Raw genomic sequence first — 24,443 nt, 5'->3', positions numbered from 1 at the left:
CCCTTACACAGGGTAAAGATCGCAGAGGGAATGGAGTCTCGTGAAGAGGGTGGGCGGTCGCTGACCAGGTGGTAACAGTCTCTGTCACAAGCCTCCTTGCAACGGCCTCTTCAGCTGCATCAGTTCCAAGTCCCAAGAGTGTGGTTTCGCTATGCAGAAAACATGAAGGAACAATTACCATTGCCAACGGCGTAGGGTCTTTTCCATGTCCAGCATGCTCAGTTCTGAGAACCAGCTCCCCAGGGAGTGTCTGGAACAGGCAAATTGTACACCCCAGCCTCAGTGAACACACAGAAGCAGAAGAGTAGTGCTTCTAACATAGGAATGCATAGGTCTCTGTGATATCACGACATGGTAGGTGACGGTGTGATGGGAAAGCAGGGTAAAAGTCATCTTTGCAGCCACTGCAGCCATCACCAGTTGCTATGTTGAGGAGACCGTAAAGAGGATGATGATGCCAGTCTTGACTTTCCCTTTAATTTCTGTCTCCTACAGCAGCCTCGTCGGCTGCTTCGCTCTCACTTTTTGGCACTCTCGCTATCTTCGGCCACCTCGCACTGCTGGTAACACTGACCTCTGCCTACTCCATGCTCACAAATGAGTTGCCTTGCCGCACCGCCAAGACCAGCTCAACATAGAGGGATCTCTTGAAGGCGTTGGTCAGCTTGAGCTTGCAGAAGCGTGTGGAGGGCAGCACCGTTAGCTTGCATGTGGCCGCCTGAGGCACAGCAACGCAGGCTGCTGTCATCAGCTCCTGGAGCCAGAAGGCCGTTTTCTGCACGTCGAGGTACGAGCCAGTGCAGAGAGTTTGTAGGAGGCTGGCTTCCTGACTGCTCATCAGCTCGTCCGCAGGGCGGTGGAGGAAGCAGAGCATGTCCCCCAGCCGCCGCTCCCTTCTGCACGTGCATTGCAGTTCCACACGCAGGCGGGAGTCCCTCACCAGCATCTCCCCTTCGGTGCCCAGCTCGAGGTGGAAGGAGTGCCCAGGGGGTGGCTTTAGGGGCACAAGCAGGCGGTAGACAAGGTCTTCTCCAGGGGCATTCCAGCCTTCTCGGAAGCCGCCCACCCCGACAGCTGGCTGCAGCCGTGGCACGAAGCCATCGCCAGAGAGCATTTGGCAAACACAGAGCAGGTCATTCACCAGCTCTTTCACCACCGTGCATATTCTTTTCCTTTCTGGCAGTGGCCACGACGTGTACTCGTTTAGAAACCTGTCCATATGTAATGGCTCTTGCCCCTCTGCCTCCGCCTCCTCCTGAAGGCTTCTGGAGCTGCCATGCTCGCTGCTGCTTCCTGGCTGACGGCTCCTCTTCCCCAGCTGCCAGCAGAGCCAAAAGAGCAGGACCAGGCCTCCAGCAAAGGCCCAGAACTGCCACTGCTGCAAGGCAGCAAAGAGCAGGGCTCCCCTGGCCATGCCGCTCGGCTCCCGGGGGCTCGGCTCCATCTCCTCAAGCAGCAGAGCCATCTCCTGGCTCAGCCACTCCACACCCTGCTGCACGCCCTGCCACCCAGCGGCACCCAGCTCATGTCCGACCTTCAGTAGCAAGTGGATGATGCCTAGTGCACTCAAGGCGAACACTGTCACCAGAGCCATGGCCTGCAGGAGAGGGGAGAGAAGGGGGCTCAGTGGGGCTGTGCGGGGGGAGCGGGGGCGGGAGCCGCAGGGACATGGGGGCAGGCAGGAGAGGGGGCGAGGGAGCTGGGAGGCAGCAAGGCCTGCGCCCAGCCCCGGCGCTGGCAGCACCGTGCCCTGCCCACAGCGCTTCCCTGAGCGCCAGGCCTTCGCCGCAGGGTCAGACTCCTCAGAAGGAGTGCCCGGGAGGGTGGCTTCAGGGGCACAAGTAGGCGATAGACAAGGTCTTCTCCAGGGGCATTCCGGCCTTCACCCAAGCTGTCCACTGTGACAGGTACACTCCCCCCCACCCCCATGAAGATCTGGGCTTTTAACATGGTGGACACTGGCATTTTGCGCCTCATCTTCGTGCCTTTTGTGCTCTGCCGTGCCCCCAGGCGCCTGCGCCCTTTGGCAGGGGGAGCAGGAGGAGCGGGGCCTCTCGGTCGCCAGGCAGGGTCCACAGCCAATGAGGCGCCTTGGCTCCGAGAAGCTTCTGGATCATGACCAGTGATGACCACGGCCCAGATCCGACCCAGGGTATAAATGGGGCACCGCCAGAGACCCCCTTTGAGTGGTCTTCTCAGAGCAGCGCGTCTGTGTTTGAAACCTCTCCCCTCGGGTTGGGATGCCGCCTGAGGAAACTTCCCGGGATTGAGTGCCCTCACCTCCTTTGGATGAGTGATTTTCTTCTGGATATCCTTGAGTGAGCCCTCACCGCCCCCTGCCCCGGGGTGAGCAATTACATCTTCTGGGTACCCAAAGGAAGGAGAGAGATTCCCCCCGCCCTTTGTGAGTGAGTGTGTGCGCGCCCTTCAGATCATCATTGTCGTCTCTATGGCCCTGTAGTAACAATACCCTGCCCAACTGACACCTCGAACCTGTTATGTGTTAAATGTTATCAGAGTGTTGATTGATTTTGGTTTACCCCTGTTTCTCATTGGTTTCTGTTGTGCAGTTTTGGTTGTTCTGTGCAACAAAGTGGTTTGAGTTTGTCCTTCGTTTCGGTTAGTCTTAATGTACCTCCGTGACACCCACCCCGCCAGCTGGCTGCAGACGCGGTATGAAGCCATTGCCAGAGAGCATTTGGCAGACCCAGAGCGGGACCAGCACCAGGTCTTCCACCACTGTGCATATTCTGCTCTTTTCTGGCAGCGGCCACGACGTGTACTCGTTTAGAAACCTGTCCGTATGTAATGGCTCTTCCCCCTCTTCCTCCTCCTCCTCCTCCTCCTCCTCCTCCTCCTCCTCTTCCTCTTCCTCCTCCTCCTCCTCCTCTTGCTCCTCTTGCTCCTCCTCCTCCTCTTCCTCCTCCTCCTGAAGGCTTCTGGAGCTGCCATGCTCGCTGCTGCTTCCTGGCTGACGGCTCCTCTTCCCCAGCTGCCAGCAGAGCCAAAAGAGCAGGACCAGGCCTCCAGCAAAGGCCCAGAACTGCCACTGCTGCAAGGCAGCAAAGAGCAGGGCTCCCCTGGCCACGCCACTCGGCTCCCGGGGGCTCTGCTCCATCTCTTCAAGCAGCCGAGCCATCTCCTGGCTCAGCCACTCCACATGCTGCTGCACGCCCCGGCGCACAGCGGCACCTAGCTCATCTCTGACCTTCACCAGCGACTGGATGATGCCCAGCGCACTCAAGGCGAACACTGTCACCAGAGCCATGGCCTGCAGGAGAGGGGAGAGAAGGGGGCTCAGTGGGGCTGTGCGGGGGGAGCGGGGGCAGGAGCCGCAGGGACATGGCGGGCAGGCAGGAGAGGGGGCGAGGGAGCTGGGAGGCAGCAAGGCCTGCGCCCAGCCCCGGCACTGGCAGCACCGTGCCCTGCCCACAGCACTCCCCCGAGCACCAGGACCTTGCTTCAGGGTCAGATCCCCCTCCCAAGGGTCCACGTTTCTGCCCCGGCCCTCATCCAGCCCAGCCCAAACTTCACGCCGCATGCACACTCACCGCTGGCCCAGGCTGTACTGGCTCTGCACTGCCTTCTGTTGCCCCTGTTAACTGCCCCCATTGTGACTCTTCCCTTATGCTGTCACAGGCGCCAGAGCGCATCACACGCACGCCCTTGCCTGGCCTCGCCTGGCCTCGCCTCTCCCTTGCTGCTCCATTTCCTTTTCTTCTCCCTTTTCTCTTCCTTTTTTTCTTCCCCTCTTTTCTTCTCTCTTTTCTTCTCTTCCTCTCTTGCCTCTTCTTTCTCCTGTTCCAGTCCATCTTCCTTTTCCCTTCCTTTTCTTCTCTTTTTCTTCTCTACTGTGCCCCACTCCCGCTTTTTCTTCTTTCTCTCCTTCTACTGTGGAGAGCCCACACCGCACCAGGGTCCCGACATGAGCTGTGGCTCGTAGAGAGGAGCCAAGACAGGGGCAGGTTTTGTGGCAAGAGCTGTGGCCCATGGGGGAGCTGCGCTGGAGCAGCTCTTGAAGAACTGCAGCCCGTGGGAAGGACCCCTGGGAAGGACAAATACTCTGAACTGACCGCAACCCCCATGCCCCATCCCCTGTGCCGCTCGGGGGGAGGAGGTAAAGGAGTTGGTTGTGAAGGAGTGAGGCTGTGCCTGGGAAGAAGGCGTGGGGGGTTGGGGGAAGGTGGTTTTCGTTTTGACTTTGCTACTCACCATCCTGTTCTACTTCTGAATGGCAATAAATGAAATTAATTTTCCCCAAGTCGAGTCTGTTTTGCCTGTGATGGTAACTGCTAAGCAATCTCCCTGTCCTTATCTCGACCCGCGAGCTTTTCCATCTCATTTTCTCCCCCTGTCCTGCTGAGGAGGGGGAATGAGAGCGGCTTGTTGGGCACCTGGCGGCCAGCCAAGGTTAACCCACCACATCAGCAGAGGTTTGTCACCTGCCTCCTGGCTCTCTGCAGCCTGGTGTGAGCTATGCACCTTCTTTCCACCCTGCGATGGTCACATCCCAAGACAGTTAACGGCTGGTGCATCCAGCCCCCCTTCGTTCTTCTCTCAGTGTATTTACAGGCAGCTTTTAAAAACCAGAAAGATTTATTGGCATCTTTGCCCAGGGTAAAAGTCCCGGAGGGAATGGAGTCTCGTCAAGAGGGTGGGCGGTCGCTGCCCAGGTGGTAACGCAGCCTCTGTCGCAAGCCTCCTTGCAGCAAGCAGCTTCTTCGCCCACCTCGCGCTCTCTCTTTGGCTCGCTGTGTCTTCGGCCACCTCGCACTGCTGGTAACACTGACCTCTGCCTACTCCATGCTCACAAATGAGTTGCCTTGCCGCACCGCCAAGACCAGCTCAACATAGAGGGATCTCTTGAAGGCGTTGGTCAGCTTGAGCTTGCAGAAGCGTGTGGAGGGCAGCACCGTTAGCTTGCATGTGGCCGCCTGAGGCACAGCAACGCAGGCTGCTGTCATCAGCTCCTGGAGCCAGAAGGCCGTTTTCTGCACGTCGAGGTACGAGCCAGTGCAGAGAGTTTGTAGGAGGCTGGCTTCCTGACTGCTCATCAGCTCGTCCGCAGGGCGGTGGAGGAAGCAGAGCATGTCCCCCAGCCGCCGCTCCCTTCTGCACGTGCATTGCAGTTCCACACGCAGGCGGGAGTCCCTCACCAGCATCTCCCCTTCGGTGCCCAGCTCGAGGTGGAAGGAGTGCCCAGGGGGTGGCTTTAGGGGCACAAGCAGGCGGTAGACAAGGTCTTCTCCAGGGGCATTCCAGCCTTCTCGGAAGCCGCCCACCCCGACAGCTGGCTGCAGCCGTGGCACGAAGCCATCGCCAGAGAGCATTTGGCAAACACAGAGCAGGTCATTCACCAGCTCTTTCACCACCGTGCATATTCTTTTCCTTTCTGGCAGTGGCCACGACGTGTACTCGTTTAGAAACCTGTCCATATGTAATGGCTCTTGCCCCTCTGCCTCCGCCTCCTCCTGAAGGCTTCTGGAGCTGCCATGCTCGCTGCTGCTTCCTGGCTGACGGCTCCTCTTCCCCAGCTGCCAGCAGAGCCAAAAGAGCAGGACCAGGCCTCCAGCAAAGGCCCAGAACTGCCACTGCTGCAAGGCAGCAAAGAGCAGGGCTCCCCTGGCCATGCCGCTCGGCTCCCGGGGGCTCGGCTCCATCTCCTCAAGCAGCAGAGCCATCTCCTGGCTCAGCCACTCCACACCCTGCTGCACGCCCTGCCACCCAGCGGCACCCAGCTCATGTCCGACCTTCAGTAGCAAGTGGATGATGCCTAGTGCACTCAAGGCGAACACTGTCACCAGAGCCATGGCCTGCAGGAGAGGGGAGAGAAGGGGGCTCAGTGGGGCTGTGCGGGGGGAGCGGGGGCGGGAGCCGCAGGGACATGGGGGCAGGCAGGAGAGGGGGCGAGGGAGCTGGGAGGCAGCAAGGCCTGCGCCCAGCCCCGGCGCTGGCAGCACCGTGCCCTGCCCACAGCGCTTCCCTGAGCGCCAGGCCTTCGCCGCAGGGTCAGACTCCTCAGAAGGAGTGCCCGGGAGGGTGGCTTCAGGGGCACAAGTAGGCGATAGACAAGGTCTTCTCCAGGGGCATTCCGGCCTTCACCCAAGCTGTCCACTGTGACAGGTACACTCCCCCCCACCCCCATGAAGATCTGGGCTTTTAACATGGTGGACACTGGCATTTTGCGCCTCATCTTCGTGCCTTTTGTGGTCTGCCGTGCCCCCAGGCGCCTGCGCCCTTTGGCAGGGGGAGCAGGAGGAGCGGGGCCTCTCGGTCGCCAGGCAGGGTCCACAGCCAATGAGGCGCCTTGGCTCCGAGAAGCTTCTGGATCATGACCAGTGATGACCACGGCCCAGATCCGACCCAGGGTATAAATGGGGCACCGCCAGAGACCCCCTTTGAGTGGTCTTCTCAGAGCAGCGCGTCTGTGTTTGAAACCTCTCCCCTCGGGTTGGGATGCCGCCTGAGGAAACTTCCCGGGATTGAGTGCCCTCACCTCCTTTGGATGAGTGATTTTCTTCTGGATATCCTTGAGTGAGCCCTCACCGCCCCCTGCCCCGGGGTGAGCAATTACATCTTCTGGGTACCCAAAGGAAGGAGAGAGATTCCCCCCGCCCTTTGTGAGTGAGTGTGTGCGCGCCCTTCAGATCATCATTGTCGTCTCTATGGCCCTGTAGTAACAATACCCTGCCCAACTGACACCTCGAACCTGTTATGTGTTAAATGTTATCAGAGTGTTGATTGATTTTGGTTTACCCCTGTTTCTCATTGGTTTCTGTTGTGCAGTTTTGGTTGTTCTGTGCAACAAAGTGGTTTGAGTTTGTCCTTCGTTTCGGTTAGTCTTAATGTACCTCCGTGACACCCACCCCGCCAGCTGGCTGCAGACGCGGTATGAAGCCATTGCCAGAGAGCATTTGGCAGACCCAGAGCGGGACCAGCACCAGGTCTTCCACCACTGTGCATATTCTGCTCTTTTCTGGCAGCGGCCACGACGTGTACTCGTTTAGAAACCTGTCCGTATGTAATGGCTCTTCCCCCTCTTCCTCCTCCTCCTCCTCCTCCTCCTCCTCCTCCTCCTCCTCCTCTTCCTCTTCCTCCTCCTCCTCCTCCTCTTGCTCCTCTTGCTCCTCCTCCTCCTCTTCCTCCTCCTCCTGAAGGCTTCTGGAGCTGCCATGCTCGCTGCTGCTTCCTGGCTGACGGCTCCTCTTCCCCAGCTGCCAGCAGAGCCAAAAGAGCAGGACCAGGCCTCCAGCAAAGGCCCAGAACTGCCACTGCTGCAAGGCAGCAAAGAGCAGGGCTCCCCTGGCCACGCCACTCGGCTCCCGGGGGCTCTGCTCCATCTCTTCAAGCAGCCGAGCCATCTCCTGGCTCAGCCACTCCACATGCTGCTGCACGCCCCGGCGCACAGCGGCACCTAGCTCATCTCTGACCTTCACCAGCGACTGGATGATGCCCAGCGCACTCAAGGCGAACACTGTCACCAGAGCCATGGCCTGCAGGAGAGGGGAGAGAAGGGGGCTCAGTGGGGCTGTGCGGGGGGAGCGGGGGCAGGAGCCGCAGGGACATGGCGGGCAGGCAGGAGAGGGGGCGAGGGAGCTGGGAGGCAGCAAGGCCTGCGCCCAGCCCCGGCACTGGCAGCACCGTGCCCTGCCCACAGCACTCCCCCGAGCACCAGGACCTTGCTTCAGGGTCAGATCCCCCTCCCAAGGGTCCACGTTTCTGCCCCGGCCCTCATCCAGCCCAGCCCAAACTTCACGCCGCATGCACACTCACCGCTGGCCCAGGCTGTACTGGCTCTGCACTGCCTTCTGTTGCCCCTGTTAACTGCCCCCATTGTGACTCTTCCCTTATGCTGTCACAGGCGCCAGAGCGCATCACACGCACGCCCTTGCCTGGCCTCGCCTGGCCTCGCCTCTCCCTTGCTGCTCCATTTCCTTTTCTTCTCCCTTTTCTCTTCCTTTTTTTCTTCCCCTCTTTTCTTCTCTCTTTTCTTCTCTTCCTCTCTTGCCTCTTCTTTCTCCTGTTCCAGTCCATCTTCCTTTTCCCTTCCTTTTCTTCTCTTTTTCTTCTCTACTGTGCCCCACTCCCGCTTTTTCTTCTTTCTCTCCTTCTACTGTGGAGAGCCCACACCGCACCAGGGTCCCGACATGAGCTGTGGCTCGTAGAGAGGAGCCAAGACAGGGGCAGGTTTTGTGGCAAGAGCTGTGGCCCATGGGGGAGCTGCGCTGGAGCAGCTCTTGAAGAACTGCAGCCCGTGGGAAGGACCCCTGGGAAGGACAAATACTCTGAACTGACCGCAACCCCCATGCCCCATCCCCTGTGCCGCTCGGGGGGAGGAGGTAAAGGAGTTGGTTGTGAAGGAGTGAGGCTGTGCCTGGGAAGAAGGCGTGGGGGTTGGGGGAAGGTGGTTTTCGTTTTGACTTTGCTACTCACCATCCTGTTCTACTTCTGAATGGCAATAAATGAAATTAATTTTCCCCAAGTCGAGTCTGTTTTGCCTGTGATGGTAACTGCTAAGCAATCTCCCTGTCCTTATCTCGACCCGCGAGCTTTTCCATCTCATTTTCTCCCCCTGTCCTGCTGAGGAGGGGGAATGAGAGCGGCTTGTTGGGCACCTGGCGGCCAGCCAAGGTTAACCCACCACATCAGCAGAGGTTTGTCACCTGCCTCCTGGCTCTCTGCAGCCTGGTGTGAGCTATGCACCTTCTTTCCACCCTGCGATGGTCACATCCCAAGACAGTTAACGGCTGGTGCATCCAGCCCCCCTTCGTTCTTCTCTCAGTGTATTTACAGGCAGCTTTTAAAAACCAGAAAGATTTATTGGCATCTTTGCCCAGGGTAAAAGTCCCGGAGGGAATGGAGTCTCGTCAAGAGGGTGGGCGGTCGCTGCCCAGGTGGTAACGCAGCCTCTGTCGCAAGCCTCCTTGCAGCAAGCAGCTTCTTCGCCCACCTCGCGCTCTCTCTTTGGCTCGCTGTGTCTTCGGCCACCTCGCACTGCTGGTAACACTGACCTCTGCCTACTCCATGCTCACAAATGAGTTGCCTTGCCGCACCGCCAAGACCAGCTCAACATAGAGGGATCTCTTGAAGGCGTTGGTCAGCTTGAGCTTGCAGAAGCGTGTGGAGGGCAGCACCGTTAGCTTGCATGTGGCCGCCTGAGGCACAGCAACGCAGGCTGCTGTCATCAGCTCCTGGAGCCAGAAGGCCGTTTTCTGCACGTCGAGGTACGAGCCAGTGCAGAGAGTTTGTAGGAGGCTGGCTTCCTGACTGCTCATCAGCTCGTCCGCAGGGCGGTGGAGGAAGCAGAGCATGTCCCCCAGCCGCCGCTCCCTTCTGCACGTGCATTGCAGTTCCACACGCAGGCGGGAGTCCCTCACCAGCATCTCCCCTTCGGTGCCCAGCTCGAGGTGGAAGGAGTGCCCAGGGGGTGGCTTTAGGGGCACAAGCAGGCGGTAGACAAGGTCTTCTCCAGGGGCATTCCAGCCTTCTCGGAAGCCGCCCACCCCGACAGCTGGCTGCAGCCGTGGCACGAAGCCATCGCCAGAGAGCATTTGGCAAACACAGAGCAGGTCATTCACCAGCTCTTTCACCACCGTGCATATTCTTTTCCTTTCTGGCAGTGGCCACGACGTGTACTCGTTTAGAAACCTGTCCATATGTAATGGCTCTTGCCCCTCTGCCTCCGCCTCCTCCTGAAGGCTTCTGGAGCTGCCATGCTCGCTGCTGCTTCCTGGCTGACGGCTCCTCTTCCCCAGCTGCCAGCAGAGCCAAAAGAGCAGGACCAGGCCTCCAGCAAAGGCCCAGAACTGCCACTGCTGCAAGGCAGCAAAGAGCAGGGCTCCCCTGGCCATGCCGCTCGGCTCCCGGGGGCTCGGCTCCATCTCCTCAAGCAGCAGAGCCATCTCCTGGCTCAGCCACTCCACACCCTGCTGCACGCCCTGCCACCCAGCGGCACCCAGCTCATGTCCGACCTTCAGTAGCAAGTGGATGATGCCTAGTGCACTCAAGGCGAACACTGTCACCAGAGCCATGGCCTGCAGGAGAGGGGAGAGAAGGGGGCTCAGTGGGGCTGTGCGGGGGGAGCGGGGGCGGGAGCCGCAGGGACATGGGGGCAGGCAGGAGAGGGGGCGAGGGAGCTGGGAGGCAGCAAGGCCTGCGCCCAGCCCCGGCGCTGGCAGCACCGTGCCCTGCCCACAGCGCTTCCCTGAGCGCCAGGCCTTCGCCGCAGGGTCAGACTCCTCAGAAGGAGTGCCCGGGAGGGTGGCTTCAGGGGCACAAGTAGGCGATAGACAAGGTCTTCTCCAGGGGCATTCCGGCCTTCACCCAAGCTGTCCACTGTGACAGGTACACTCCCCCACCCCCATGAAGATCTGGGCTTTTAACATGGTGGACACTGGCATTTTGCGCCTCATCTTCGTGCCTTTTGTGGTCTGCCGTGCCCCCAGGCGCCTGCGCCCTTTGGCAGGGGGAGCAGGAGGAGCGGGGCCTCTCGGTCGCCAGGCAGGGTCCACAGCCAATGAGGCGCCTTGGCTCCGAGAAGCTTCTGGATCATGACCAGTGATGACCACGGCCCAGATCCGACCCAGGGTATAAATGGGGCACCGCCAGAGACCCCCTTTGAGTGGTCTTCTCAGAGCAGCGCGTCTGTGTTTGAAACCTCTCCCCTCGGGTTGGGATGCCGCCTGAGGAAACTTCCCGGGATTGAGTGCCCTCACCTCCTTTGGATGAGTGATTTTCTTCTGGATATCCTTGAGTGAGCCCTCACCGCCCCCTGCCCCGGGGTGAGCAATTACATCTTCTGGGTACCCAAAGGAAGGAGAGAGATTCCCCCCGCCCTTTGTGAGTGAGTGTGTGCGCGCCCTTCAGATCATCATTGTCGTCTCTATGGCCCTGTAGTAACAATACCCTGCCCAACTGACACCTCGAACCTGTTATGTGTTAAATGTTATCAGAGTGTTGATTGATTTTGGTTTACCCCTGTTTCTCATTGGTTTCTGTTGTGCAGTTTTGGTTGTTCTGTGCAACAAAGTGGTTTGAGTTTGTCCTTCGTTTCGGTTAGTCTTAATGTACCTCCGTGACACCCACCCCGCCAGCTGGCTGCAGACGCGGTATGAAGCCATTGCCAGAGAGCATTTGGCAGACCCAGAGCGGGACCAGCACCAGGTCTTCCACCACTGTGCATATTCTGCTCTTTTCTGGCAGCGGCCACGACGTGTACTCGTTTAGAAACCTGTCCGTATGTAATGGCTCTTCCCCCTCTTCCTCCTCCTCCTCCTCCTCCTCCTCCTCCTCCTCCTCTTCCTCTTCCTCCTCCTCCTCCTCCTCTTGCTCCTCTTGCTCCTCCTCCTCCTCTTCCTCCTCCTCCTGAAGGCTTCTGGAGCTGCCATGCTCGCTGCTGCTTCCTGGCTGACGGCTCCTCTTCCCCAGCTGCCAGCAGAGCCAAAAGAGCAGGACCAGGCCTCCAGCAAAGGCCCAGAACTGCCACTGCTGCAAGGCAGCAAAGAGCAGGGCTCCCCTGGCCACGCCACTCGGCTCCCGGGGGCTCTGCTCCATCTCTTCAAGCAGCCGAGCCATCTCCTGGCTCAGCCACTCCACATGCTGCTGCACGCCCCGGCGCACAGCGGCACCTAGCTCATCTCTGACCTTCACCAGCGACTGGATGATGCCCAGCGCACTCAAGGCGAACACTGTCACCAGAGCCATGGCCTGCAGGAGAGGGGAGAGAAGGGGGCTCAGTGGGGCTGTGCGGGGGGAGCGGGGGCAGGAGCCGCAGGGACATGGCGGGCAGGCAGGAGAGGGGGCGAGGGAGCTGGGAGGCAGCAAGGCCTGCGCCCAGCCCCGGCACTGGCAGCACCGTGCCCTGCCCACAGCACTCCCCCGAGCACCAGGACCTTGCTTCAGGGTCAGATCCCCCTCCCAAGGGTCCACGTTTCTGCCCCGGCCCTCATCCAGCCCAGCCCAAACTTCACGCCGCATGCACACTCACCGCTGGCCCAGGCTGTACTGGCTCTGCACTGCCTTCTGTTGCCCCTGTTAACTGCCCCCATTGTGACTCTTCCCTTATGCTGTCACAGGCGCCAGAGCGCATCACACGCACGCCCTTGCCTGGCCTCGCCTGGCCTCGCCTCTCCCTTGCTGCTCCATTTCCTTTTCTTCTCCCTTTTCTCTTCCTTTTTTTCTTCCCCTCTTTTCTTCTCTCTTTTCTTCTCTTCCTCTCTTGCCTCTTCTTTCTCCTGTTCCAGTCCATCTTCCTTTTCCCTTCCTTTTCTTCTCTTTTTCTTCTCTACTGTGCCCCACTCCCGCTTTTTCTTCTTTCTCTCCTTCTACTGTGGAGAGCCCACACCGCACCAGGGTCCCGACATGAGCTGTGGCTCGTAGAGAGGAGCCAAGACAGGGGCAGGTTTTGTGGCAAGAGCTGTGGCCCATGGGGGAGCTGCGCTGGAGCAGCTCTTGAAGAACTGCAGCCCGTGGGAAGGACCCCTGGGAAGGACAAATACTCTGAACTGACCGCAACCCCCATGCCCCATCCCCTGTGCCGCTCGGGGGGAGGAGGTAAAGGAGTTGGTTGTGAAGGAGTGAGGCTGTGCCTGGGAAGAAGGCGTGTGGGGTTGGGGGAAGGTGGTTTTCGTTTTGACTTTGCTACTCACCATCCTGTTCTACTTCTGAATGGCAATAAATGAAATTAATTTTCCCCAAGTCGAGTCTGTTTTGCCTGTGATGGTAACTGCTAAGCAATCTCCCTGTCCTTATCTCGACCCGCGAGCTTTTCCATCTCATTTTCTCCCCCTGTCCTGCTGAGGAGGGGGAATGAGAGCGGCTTGTTGGGCACCTGGCGGCCAGCCAAGGTTAACCCACCACATCAGCAGAGGTTTGTCACCTGCCTCCTGGCTCTCTGCAGCCTGGTGTGAGCTATGCACCTTCTTTCCACCCTGCGATGGTCACATCCCAAGACAGTTAACGGCTGGTGCATCCAGCCCCCCTTCGTTCTTCTCTCAGTGTATTTACAGGCAGCTTTTAAAAACCAGAAAGATTTATTGGCATCTTTGCCCAGGGTAAAAGTCCCGGAGGGAATGGAGTCTCGTCAAGAGGGTGGGCGGTCGCTGCCCAGGTGGTAACGCAGCCTCTGTCGCAAGCCTCCTTGCAGCAAGCAGCTTCTTCGCCCACCTCGCGCTCTCTCTTTGGCTCGCTGTGTCTTCGGCCACCTCGCACTGCTGGTAACACTGACCTCTGCCTACTCCATGCTCACAAATGAGTTGCCTTGCCGCACCGCCAAGACCAGCTCAACATAGAGGGATCTCTTGAAGGCGTTGGTCAGCTTGAGCTTGCAGAAGCGTGTGGAGGGCAGCACCGTTAGCTTGCATGTGGCCGCCTGAGGCACAGCAACGCAGGCTGCTGTCATCAGCTCCTGGAGCCAGAAGGCCGTTTTCTGCACGTCGAGGTACGAGCCAGTGCAGAGAGTTTGTAGGAGGCTGGCTTCCTGACTGCTCATCAGCTCGTCCGCAGGGCGGTGGAGGAAGCAGAGCATGTCCCCCAGCCGCCGCTCCCTTCTGCACGTGCATTGCAGTTCCACACGCAGGCGGGAGTCCCTCACCAGCATCTCCCCTTCGGTGCCCAGCTCGAGGTGGAAGGAGTGCCCAGGGGGTGGCTTTAGGGGCACAAGCAGGCGGTAGACAAGGTCTTCTCCAGGGGCATTCCAGCCTTCTCGGAAGCCGCCCACCCCGACAGCTGGCTGCAGCCGTGGCACGAAGCCATCGCCAGAGAGCATTTGGCAAACACAGAGCAGGTCATTCACCAGCTCTTTCACCACCGTGCATATTCTTTTCCTTTCTGGCAGTGGCCACGACGTGTACTCGTTTAGAAACCTGTCCATATGTAATGGCTCTTGCCCCTCTGCCTCCGCCTCCTCCTGAAGGCTTCTGGAGCTGCCATGCTCGCTGCTGCTTCCTGGCTGACGGCTCCTCTTCCCCAGCTGCCAGCAGAGCCAAAAGAGCAGGACCAGGCCTCCAGCAAAGGCCCAGAACTGCCACTGCTGCAAGGCAGCAAAGAGCAGGGCTCCCCTGGCCATGCCGCTCGGCTCCCGGGGGCTCGGCTCCATCTCCTCAAGCAGCAGAGCCATCTCCTGGCTCAGCCACTCCACACCCTGCTGCACGCCCTGCCACCCAGCGGCACCCAGCTCATGTCCGACCTTCAGTAGCAAGTGGATGATGCCTAGTGCACTCAAGGCGAACACTGTCAACAGAGCCATGGCCTGCAGGAGAGGGGAGAGAAGGGGGCTCAGTGGGGCTGTGCGGGGGGAGCGGGGGCGGGAGCCGCAGGGACATGGGGGCAGGCAGGAGAGGGGGCGAGGGAGCTGGGAGGCAGCAAGGCCTGCGCCCAGCCCCGGCGCTGGCAGCACCGTGCCCTGCCCACAGCGCTTCCCTGAGCGCCAGGCCTTCGCCGCAGGGTCAGACTCCTCAGAAGGAGTGCCCGGGAGGGTGGCTTCAGGGGCACAAGTAGGCGATAGACAAGGTCTTCTCCAGGGGCATTCCGGCCTTCACCCAAGCTGTCCACTGTGACAGGTACACTCCCCCCACCCCCATGAAGATCTGGGCTTTTAACATGGTGGACACTGGCATTTTGCGCCTCATCTTCGTGCCTTTTGTGGTCTGCCGTGCCCCCAGGCGCCTGCGCCCTTTGGCAGGGGGAGCAGGAGGAGCGGGGCCTCTCGGTCGCCAGGCAGGGTCCACAGCCAATGAGGCGCCTTGGCTCCGAGAAGCTTCTGGATCATGACCAGTGATGACCACGGCCCAGATCCGACCCAGGGTATAAATGGGGCACCGCCAGAGACCCCCTTTGAGTGGTCTTCTCAGAGCAGCGCGTCTGTGTTTGAAACCTCTCCCCTCGGGTTGGGATGCCGCCTGAGGAAACTTCCCGGGATTGAGTGCCCTCACCTCCTTTGGATGAGTGATTTTCTTCTGGATATCCTTGAGTGAGCCCTCACCGCCCCCTGCCCCGGGGTGAGCAATTACATCTTCTGGGTACCCAAAGGAAGGAGAGAGATTCCCCCCGCCCTTTGTGAGTGAGTGTGTGCGCGCCCTTCAGATCATCATTGTCGTCTCTATGGCCCTGTAGTAACAATACCCTGCCCAACTGACACCTCGAACCTGTTATGTGTTAAATGTTATCAGAGTGTTGATTGATTTTGGTTTACCCCTGTTTCTCATTGGTTTCTGTTGTGCAGTTTTGGTTGTTCTGTGCAACAAAGTGGTTTGAGTTTGTCCTTCGTTTCGGTTAGTCTTAATGTACCTCCGTGACACCCACCCCGCCAGCTGGCTGCAGACGCGGTATGAAGCCATTGCCAGAGAGCATTTGGCAGACCCAGAGCGGGACCAGCACCAGGTCTTCCACCACTGTGCATATTCTGCTCTTTTCTGGCAGCGGCCACGACGTGTACTCGTTTAGAAACCTGTCCGTATGTAATGGCTCTTCCCCCTCTTCCTCCTCCTCCTCCTCCTCCTCCTCCTCCTCCTCCTCTTCCTCTTCCTCCTCCTCCTCCTCCTCTTGCTCCTCTTGCTCCTCCTCCTCCTCTTCCTCCTCCTCCTGAAGGCTTCTGGAGCTGCCATGCTCGCTGCTGCTTCCTGGCTGACGGCTCCTCTTCCCCAGCTGCCAGCAGAGCCAAAAGAGCAGGACCAGGCCTCCAGCAAAGGCCCAGAACTGCCACTGCTGCAAGGCAGCAAAGAGCAGGGCTCCCCTGGCCACGCCACTCGGCTCCCGGGGGCTCTGCTCCATCTCTTCAAGCAGCCGAGCCATCTCCTGGCTCAGCCACTCCACATGCTGCTGCACGCCCCGGCGCACAGCGGCACCTAGCTCATCTCTGACCTTCACCAGCGACTGGATGATGCCCAGCGCACTCAAGGCGAACACTGTCACCAGAGCCATGGCCTGCAGGAGAGGGGAGAGAAGGGGGCTCAGTGGGGCTGTGCGGGGGGAGCGGGGGCAGGAGCCGCAGGGACATGGCGGGCAGGCAGGAGAGGGGGCGAGGGAGCTGGGAGGCAGCAAGGCCTGCGCCCAGCCCCGGCACTGGCAGCACCGTGCCCTGCCCACAGCACTCCCCCGAGCACCAGGACCTTGCTTCAGGGTCAGATCCCCCTCCCAAGGGTCCACGTTTCTGCCCCGGCCCTCATCCAGCCCAGCCCAAACTTCACGCCGCATGCACACTCACCGCTGGCCCAGGCTGTACTGGCTCTGCACTGCCTTCTGTTGCCCCTGTTAACTGCCCCCATTGTGACTCTTCCCTTATGCTGTCACAGGCGCCAGAGCGCATCACACGCACGCCCTTGCCTGGCCTCGCCTGGCCTCGCCTCTCCCTTGCTGCTCCATTTCCTTTTCTTCTCCCTTTTCTCTTCCTTTTTTTCTTCCCCTCTTTTCTTCTCTCTTTTCTTCTCTTCCTCTCTTGCCTCTTCTTTCTCCTGTTCCAGTCCATCTTCCTTTTCCCTTCCTTTTCTTCTCTTTTTCTTCTCTACTGTGCCCCACTCCCGCTTTTTCTTCTTTCTCTCCTTCTACTGTGGAGAGCCCACACCGCACCAGGGTCCCGACATGAGCTGTGGCTCGTAGAGAGGAGCCAAGACAGGGGCAGGTTTTGTGGCAAGAGCTGTGGCCCATGGGGGAGCTGCGCTGGAGCAGCTCTTGAAGAACTGCAGCCCGTGGGAAGGACCCCTGGGAAGGACAAATACTCTGAACTGACCGCAACCCCCATGCCCCATCCCCTGTGCCGCTCGGGGGGAGGAGGTAAAGGAGTTGGTTGTGAAGGAGTGAGGCTGTGCCTGGGAAGAAGGCGTGGGGGGTTGGGGGAAGGTGGTTTTCGTTTTGACTTTGCTACTCACCATCCTGTTCTACTTCTGAATGGCAATAAATGAAATTAATTTTCCCCAAGTCGAGTCTGTTTTGCCTGTGATGGTAACTGCTAAGCAATCTCCCTGTCCTTATCTCGACCCGCGAGCTTTTCCATCTCATTTTCTCCCCCTGTCCTGCTGAGGAGGGGGAATGAGAGCGGCTTGTTGGGCACCTGGCGGCCAGCCAAGGTTAACCCACCACATCAGCAGAGGTTTGTCACCTGCCTCCTGGCTCTCTGCAGCCTGGTGTGAGCTATGCACCTTCTTTCCACCCTGCGATGGTCACATCCCAAGACAGTTAACGGCTGGTGCATCCAGCCCCCCTTCGTTCTTCTCTCAGTGTATTTACAGGCAGCTTTTAAAAACCAGAAAGATTTATTGGCATCTTTGCCCAGGGTAAAAGTCCCGGAGGGAATGGAGTCTCGTCAAGAGGGTGGGCGGTCGCTGCCCAGGTGGTAACGCAGCCTCTGTCGCAAGCCTCCTTGCAGCAAGCAGCTTCTTCGCCCACCTCGCGCTCTCTCTTTGGCTCGCTGTGTCTTCGGCCACCTCGCACTGCTGGTAACACTGACCTCTGCCTACTCCATGCTCACAAATGAGTTGCCTTGCCGCACCGCCAAGACCAGCTCAACATAGAGGGATCTCTTGAAGGCGTTGGTCAGCTTGAGCTTGCAGAAGCGTGTGGAGGGCAGCACCGTTAGCTTGCATGTGGCCGCCTGAGGCACAGCAACGCAGGCTGCTGTCATCAGCTCCTGGAGCCAGAAGGCCGTTTTCTGCACGTCGAGGTACGAGCCAGTGCAGAGAGTTTGTAGGAGGCTGGCTTCCTGACTGCTCATCAGCTCGTCCGCAGGGCGGTGGAGGAAGCAGAGCATGTCCCCCAGCCGCCGCTCCCTTCTGCACGTGCATTGCAGTTCCACACGCAGGCGGGAGTCCCTCACCAGCATCTCCCCTTCGGTGCCCAGCTCGAGGTGGAAGGAGTGCCCAGGGGGTGGCTTTAGGGGCACAAGCAGGCGGTAGACAAGGTCTTCTCCAGGGGCATTCCAGCCTTCTCGGAAGCCGCCCACCCCGACAGCTGGCTGCAGCCGTGGCACGAAGCCATCGCCAGAGAGCATTTGGCAAACACAGAGCAGGTCATTCACCAGCTCTTTCACCACCGTGCATATTCTTTTCCTTTCTGGCAGTGGCCACGACGTGTACTCGTTTAGAAACCTGTCCATATGTAATGGCTCTTGCCCCTCTGCCTCCGCCTCCTCCTGAAGGCTTCTGGAGCTGCCATGCTCGCTGCTGCTTCCTGGCTGACGGCTCCTCTTCCCCAGCTGCCAGCAGAGCCAAAAGAGCAGGACCAGGCCTCCAGCAAAGGCCCAGAACTGCCACTGCTGCAAGGCAGCAAAGAGCAGGGCTCCCCTGGCCATGCCGCTCGGCTCCCGGGGGCTCGGCTCCATCTCCTCAAGCAGCAGAGCCATCTCCTGGCTCAGCCACTCCACACCCTGCTGCACGCCCTGCCACCCAGCGGCACCCAGCTCATGTCCGACCTTCAGTAGCAAGTGGATGATGCCTAGTGCACTCAAGGCGAACACTGTCAACAGAGCCATGGCCTGCAGGAGAGGGGAGAGAAGGGGGCTCAGTGGGGCTGTGCGGGGGGAGCGGGGGCGGGAGCCGCAGGGACATGGGGGCAGGCAGGAGAGGGGGCGAGGGAGCTGGGAGGCAGCAAGGCCTGCGCCCAGCCCCGGCGCTGGCAGCACCGTGCCCTGCCCACAGCGCTTCCCTGAGCGCCAGGCCTTCGCCGCAGGGTCAGACTCCTCAGAAGGAGTGCCCGGGAGGGTGGCTTCAGGGGCACAAGTAGGCGATAGACAAGGTCTTCTCCAGGGGCATTCCGGCCTTCACCCAAGCTGTCCACTGTGACAGGTACACTCCCCGCCACCCCCATGAAGATCTGGGCTTTTAACATGGTGGACACTGGCATTTTGCGCCTCATCTTCGTGCCTTTTGTGGTCTGCCGTGCCCCCAGGCGCCTGCGCCCTTTGGCAGGGGGAGCAGGAGGAGCGGGGCCTCTCGGTCGCCAGGCAGGGTCCACAGCCAATGAGGCGCCTTGGCTCCGAGAAGCTTCTGGATCATGACCAGTGATGACCACGGCCCAGATCCGACCCAGGGTATAAATGGGGCACCGCCAGAGACCCCCTTTGAGTGGTCTTCTCAGAGCAGCGCGTCTGTGTTTGAAACCTCTCCCCTCGGGTTGGGATGCCGCCTGAGGAAACTTCCCGGGATTGAGTGCCCTCACCTCCTTTGGATGAGTGATTTTCTTCTGGATATCCTTGAGTGAGCCCTCACCGCCCCCTGCCCCGGGGTGAGCAATTACATCTTCTGGGTACCCAAAGGAAGGAGAGAGATTCCCCCCGCCCTTTGTGAGTGAGTGTGTGCGCGCCCTTCAGATCATCATTGTCGTCTCTATGGCCCTGTAGTAACAATACCCTGCCCAACTGACACCTCGAACCTGTTATGTGTTAAATGTTATCAGAGTGTTGATTGATTTTGGTTTACCCCTGTTTCTCATTGGTTTCTGTTGTGCAGTTTTGGTTGTTCTGTGCAACAAAGTGGTTTGAGTTTGTCCTTCGTTTCGGTTAGTCTTAATGTACCTCCGTGACACCCACCCCGCCAGCTGGCTGCAGACGCGGTATGAAGCCATTGCCAGAGAGCATTTGGCAGACCCAGAGCGGGACCAGCACCAGGTCTTCCACCACTGTGCATATTCTGCTCTTTTCTGGCAGCGGCCACGACGTGTACTCGTTTAGAAACCTGTCCGTATGTAATGGCTCTTCCCCCTCTTCCTCCTCCTCCTCCTCCTCCTCCTCCTCCTCCTCCTCCTCTTCCTCTTCCTCCTCCTCCTCCTCCTCTTGCTCCTCTTGCTCCTCCTCCTCCTCTTCCTCCTCCTCCTGAAGGCTTCTGGAGCTGCCATGCTCGCTGCTGCTTCCTGGCTGACGGCTCCTCTTCCCCAGCTGCCAGCAGAGCCAAAAGAGCAGGACCAGGCCTCCAGCAAAGGCCCAGAACTGCCACTGCTGCAAGGCAGCAAAGAGCAGGGCTCCCCTGGCCACGCCACTCGGCTCCCGGGGGCTCTGCTCCATCTCTTCAAGCAGCCGAGCCATCTCCTGGCTCAGCCACTCCACATGCTGCTGCACGCCCCGGCGCACAGCGGCACCTAGCTCATCTCTGACCTTCACCAGCGACTGGATGATGCCCAGCGCACTCAAGGCGAACACTGTCACCAGAGCCATGGCCTGCAGGAGAGGGGAGAGAAGGGGGCTCAGTGGGGCTGTGCGGGGGGAGCGGGGGCAGGAGCCGCAGGGACATGGCGGGCAGGCAGGAGAGGGGGCGAGGGAGCTGGGAGGCAGCAAGGCCTGCGCCCAGCCCCGGCACTGGCAGCACCGTGCCCTGCCCACAGCACTCCCCCGAGCACCAGGACCTTGCTTCAGGGTCAGATCCCCCTCCCAAGGGTCCACGTTTCTGCCCCGGCCCTCATCCAGCCCAGCCCAAACTTCACGCCGCATGCACACTCACCGCTGGCCCAGGCTGTACTGGCTCTGCACTGCCTTCTGTTGCCCCTGTTAACTGCCCCCATTGTGACTCTTCCCTTATGCTGTCACAGGCGCCAGAGCGCATCACACGCACGCCCTTGCCTGGCCTCGCCTGGCCTCGCCTCTCCCTTGCTGCTCCATTTCCTTTTCTTCTCCCTTTTCTCTTCCTTTTTTTCTTCCCCTCTTTTCTTCTCTCTTTTCTTCTCTTCCTCTCTTGCCTCTTCTTTCTCCTGTTCCAGTCCATCTTCCTTTTCCCTTCCTTTTCTTCTCTTTTTCTTCTCTACTGTGCCCCACTCCCGCTTTTTCTTCTTTCTCTCCTTCTACTGTGGAGAGCCCACACCGCACCAGGGTCCCGACATGAGCTGTGGCTCGTAGAGAGGAGCCAAGACAGGGGCAGGTTTTGTGGCAAGAGCTGTGGCCCATGGGGGAGCTGCGCTGGAGCAGCTCTTGAAGAACTGCAGCCCGTGGGAAGGACCCCTGGGAAGGACAAATACTCTGAACTGACCGCAACCCCCATGCCCCATCCCCTGTGCCGCTCGGGGGGAGGAGGTAAAGGAGTTGGTTGTGAAGGAGTGAGGCTGTGCCTGGGAAGAAGGCGTGGGGGGTTGGGGGAAGGTGGTTTTCGTTTTGACTTTGCTACTCACCATCCTGTTCTACTTCTGAATGGCAATAAATGAAATTAATTTTCCCCAAGTCGAGTCTGTTTTGCCTGTGATGGTAACTGCTAAGCAATCTCCCTGTCCTTATCTCGACCCGCGAGCTTTTCCATCTCATTTTCTCCCCCTGTCCTGCTGAGGAGGGGGAATGAGAGCGGCTTGTTGGGCACCTGGCGGCCAGCCAAGGTTAACCCACCACATCAGCAGAGGTTTGTCACCTGCCTCCTGGCTCTCTGCAGCCTGGTGTGAGCTATGCACCTTCTTTCCACCCTGCGATGGTCACATCCCAAGACAGTTAACGGCTGGTGCATCCAGCCCCCCTTCGTTCTTCTCTCAGTGTATTTACAGGCAGCTTTTAAAAACCAGAAAGATTTATTGGCATCTTTGCCCAGGGTAAAAGTCCCGGAGGGAATGGAGTCTCGTCAAGAGGGTGGGCGGTCGCTGCCCAGGTGGTAACGCAGCCTCTGTCGCAAGCCTCCTTGCAGCAAGCAGCTTCTTCGCCCACCTCGCGCTCTCTCTTTGGCTCGCTGTGTCTTCGGCCACCTCGCACTGCTGGTAACACTGACCTCTGCCTACTCCATGCTCACAAATGAGTTGCCTTGCCGCACCGCCAAGACCAGCTCAACATAGAGGGATCTCTTGAAGGCGTTGGTCAGCTTGAGCTTGCAGAAGCGTGTGGAGGGCAGCACCGTTAGCTTGCATGTGGCCGCCTGAGGCACAGCAACGCAGGCTGCTGTCATCAGCTCCTGGAGCCAGAAGGCCGTTTTCTGCACGTCGAGGTACGAGCCAGTGCAGAGAGTTTGTAGGAGGCTGGCTTCCTGACTGCTCATCAGCTCGTCCGCAGGGCGGTGGAGGAAGCAGAGCATGTCCCCCAGCCGCCGCTCCCTTCTGCACGTGCATTGCAGTTCCACACGCAGGCGGGAGTCCCTCACCAGCATCTCCCCTTCGGTGCCCAGCTCGAGGTGGAAGGAGTGCCCAGGGGGTGGCTTTAGGGGCACAAGCAGGCGGTAGACAAGGTCTTCTCCAGGGGCATTCCAGCCTTCTCGGAAGCCGCCCACCCCGACAGCTGGCTGCAGCCGTGGCACGAAGCCATCGCCAGAGAGCATTTGGCAAACACAGAGCAGGTCATTCACCAGCTCTTTCACCACCGTGCATATTCTTTTCCTTTCTGGCAGTGGCCACGACGTGTACTCGTTTAGAAACCTGTCCATATGTAATGGCTCTTGCCCCTCTGCCTCCGCCTCCTCCTGAAGGCTTCTGGAGCTGCCATGCTCGCTGCTGCTTCCTGGCTGACGGCTCCTCTTCCCCAGCTGCCAGCAGAGCCAAAAGAGCAGGACCAGGCCTCCAGCAAAGGCCCAGAACTGCCACTGCTGCAAGGCAGCAAAGAGCAGGGCTCCCCTGGCCATGCCGCTCGGCTCCCGGGGGCTCGGCTCCATCTCCTCAAGCAGCAGAGCCATCTCCTGGCTCAGCCACTCCACACCCTGCTGCACGCCCTGCCACCCAGCGGCACCCAGCTCATGTCCGACCTTCAGTAGCAAGTGGATGATGCCTAGTGCACTCAAGGCGAACGCTGTCACCAGAGCCATGGCCTGCAGGAGAGGGGAGAGAAGGGGGCTCAGTGGGGCTGTGCGGGGGGAGCGGGGGCGGGAGCCGCAGGGACATGGGGGCAGGCAGGAGAGGGGGCGAGGGAGCTGGGAGGCAGCAAGGCCTGCGCCCAGCCCCGGCGCTGGCAGCACCGTGCCCTGCCCACAGCGCTTCCCTGAGCGCCAGGCCTTCGCCGCAGGGTCAGACTCCTCAGAAGGAGTGCCCGGGAGGGTGGCTTCAGGGGCACAAGTAGGCGATAGACAAGGTCTTCTCCAGGGGCATTCCGGCCTTCACCCAAGCTGTCCACTGTGACAGGTACACTCCCCCACCCCCATGAAGATCTGGGCTTTTAACATGGTGGACACTGGCATTTTGCGCCTCATCTTCGTGCCTTTTGTGGTCTGCCGTGCCCCCAGGCGCCTGCGCCCTTTGGCAGGGGGAGCAGGAGGAGCGGGGCCTCTCGGTCGCCAGGCAGGGTCCACAGCCAATGAGGCGCCTTGGCTCCGAGAAGCTTCTGGATCATGACCAGTGATGACCACGGCCCAGATCCGACCCAGGGTATAAATGGGGCACCGCCAGAGACCCCCTTTGAGTGGTCTTCTCAGAGCAGCGCGTCTGTGTTTGAAACCTCTCCCCTCGGGTTGGGATGCCGCCTGAGGAAACTTCCCGGGATTGAGTGCCCTCACCTCCTTTGGATGAGTGATTTTCTTCTGGATATCCTTGAGTGAGCCCTCACCGCCCCCTGCCCCGGGGTGAGCAATTACATCTTCTGGGTACCCAAAGGAAGGAGAGAGATTCCCCCCGCCCTTTGTGAGTGAGTGTGTGCGCGCCCTTCAGATCATCATTGTCGTCTCTATGGCCCTGTAGTAACAATACCCTGCCCAACTGACACCTCGAACCTGTTATGTGTTAAATGTTATCAGAGTGTTGATTGATTTTGGTTTACCCCTGTTTCTCATTGGTTTCTGTTGTGCAGTTTTGGTTGTTCTGTGCAACAAAGTGGTTTGAGTTTGTCCTTCGTTTCGGTTAGTCTTAATGTACCTCCGTGACACCCACCCCGCCAGCTGGCTGCAGACGCGGTATGAAGCCATTGCCAGAGAGCATTTGGCAGACCCAGAGCGGGACCAGCACCAGGTCTTCCACCACTGTGCATATTCTGCTCTTTTCTGGCAGCGGCCACGACGTGTACTCGTTTAGAAACCTGTCCGTATGTAATGGCTCTTCCCCCTCTTCCTCCTCCTCCTCCTCCTCCTCCTCCTCCTCCTCCTCCTCCTCCTCCTCTTCCTCTTCCTCCTCCTCCTCCTCCTCTTGCTCCTCTTGCTCCTCCTCCTCCTCTTCCTCCTCCTCCTGAAGGCTTCTGGAGCTGCCATGCTCGCTGCTGCTTCCTGGCTGACGGCTCCTCTTCCCCAGCTGCCAGCAGAGCCAAAAGAGCAGGACCAGGCCTCCAGCAAAGGCCCAGAACTGCCACTGCTGCAAGGCAGCAAAGAGCAGGGCTCCCCTGGCCACGCCACTCGGCTCCCGGGGGCTCTGCTCCATCTCTTCAAGCAGCCGAGCCATCTCCTGGCTCAGCCACTCCACATGCTGCTGCACGCCCCGGCGCACAGCGGCACCTAGCTCATCTCTGACCTTCACCAGCGACTGGATGATGCCCAGCGCACTCAAGGCGAACACTGTCACCAGAGCCATGGCCTGCAGGAGAGGGGAGAGAAGGGGGCTCAGTGGGGCTGTGCGGGGGGAGCGGGGGCAGGAGCCGCAGGGACATGGCG

General features: G+C 59.6%; 6 protein-coding genes across 6 annotated transcripts; all 6 read right to left on the bottom strand.

The window, feature by feature from the left end:
• Positions 1-580: 580 nt before the first annotated feature.
• Positions 581-3,268, bottom strand: LOC148056878 (uncharacterized). Its single transcript, XM_087747091.1, has 2 exons — positions 3,020-3,268; positions 581-1,597 (listed from the first exon to the last, which is right to left on the bottom strand). The coding sequence occupies exons 1-2, from the start codon at positions 3,266-3,268 to the stop codon at positions 581-583; spliced, it is 1,266 nt and encodes a 421-aa protein (XP_087603217.1).
• A 1,528-nt stretch (positions 3,269-4,796) lies between these two features.
• On the bottom strand, positions 4,797-7,490 carry LOC148056877 (uncharacterized). The gene is made up of 2 exons (XM_087747089.1): positions 7,242-7,490; positions 4,797-5,813 (listed from the first exon to the last, which is right to left on the bottom strand). Exons 1-2 carry the CDS (start codon positions 7,488-7,490, stop codon positions 4,797-4,799), a joined length of 1,266 nt encoding a protein of 421 aa, XP_087603215.1.
• Positions 7,491-9,017: 1,527 nt separating this feature from the next.
• LOC148056876 (uncharacterized) lies at positions 9,018-11,703 on the bottom strand. The gene is made up of 2 exons (XM_087747088.1): positions 11,455-11,703; positions 9,018-10,034 (listed from the first exon to the last, which is right to left on the bottom strand). The coding sequence occupies exons 1-2, from the start codon at positions 11,701-11,703 to the stop codon at positions 9,018-9,020; spliced, it is 1,266 nt and encodes a 421-aa protein (XP_087603214.1).
• A 1,528-nt stretch (positions 11,704-13,231) lies between these two features.
• On the bottom strand, positions 13,232-15,918 carry LOC148056875 (uncharacterized). Its single transcript, XM_087747087.1, has 2 exons — positions 15,670-15,918; positions 13,232-14,248 (listed from the first exon to the last, which is right to left on the bottom strand). The coding sequence occupies exons 1-2, from the start codon at positions 15,916-15,918 to the stop codon at positions 13,232-13,234; spliced, it is 1,266 nt and encodes a 421-aa protein (XP_087603213.1).
• A 1,528-nt stretch (positions 15,919-17,446) lies between these two features.
• LOC148056874 (uncharacterized) lies at positions 17,447-20,137 on the bottom strand. The gene is made up of 2 exons (XM_087747086.1): positions 19,889-20,137; positions 17,447-18,463 (listed from the first exon to the last, which is right to left on the bottom strand). The coding sequence occupies exons 1-2, from the start codon at positions 20,135-20,137 to the stop codon at positions 17,447-17,449; spliced, it is 1,266 nt and encodes a 421-aa protein (XP_087603212.1).
• A 1,528-nt stretch (positions 20,138-21,665) lies between these two features.
• Positions 21,666-24,363, bottom strand: LOC148056873 (uncharacterized). The gene is made up of 2 exons (XM_087747085.1): positions 24,115-24,363; positions 21,666-22,682 (listed from the first exon to the last, which is right to left on the bottom strand). The coding sequence occupies exons 1-2, from the start codon at positions 24,361-24,363 to the stop codon at positions 21,666-21,668; spliced, it is 1,266 nt and encodes a 421-aa protein (XP_087603211.1).
• Positions 24,364-24,443: the final 80 nt, after the last annotated feature.

The sequence above is a fragment of the Nipponia nippon genome, unplaced genomic scaffold (assembly GCF_047370975.1).
Source record: "Nipponia nippon isolate SJK-2023a ecotype South Korea unplaced genomic scaffold, ASM4737097v1 scaffold_11, whole genome shotgun sequence".
Lineage (NCBI taxonomy): Eukaryota > Metazoa > Chordata > Aves > Pelecaniformes > Threskiornithidae > Nipponia > Nipponia nippon.
The sequence above is the reverse complement of the archived record's forward strand: the minus strand, read 5'-3'. Positions and strand labels throughout refer to the sequence as shown.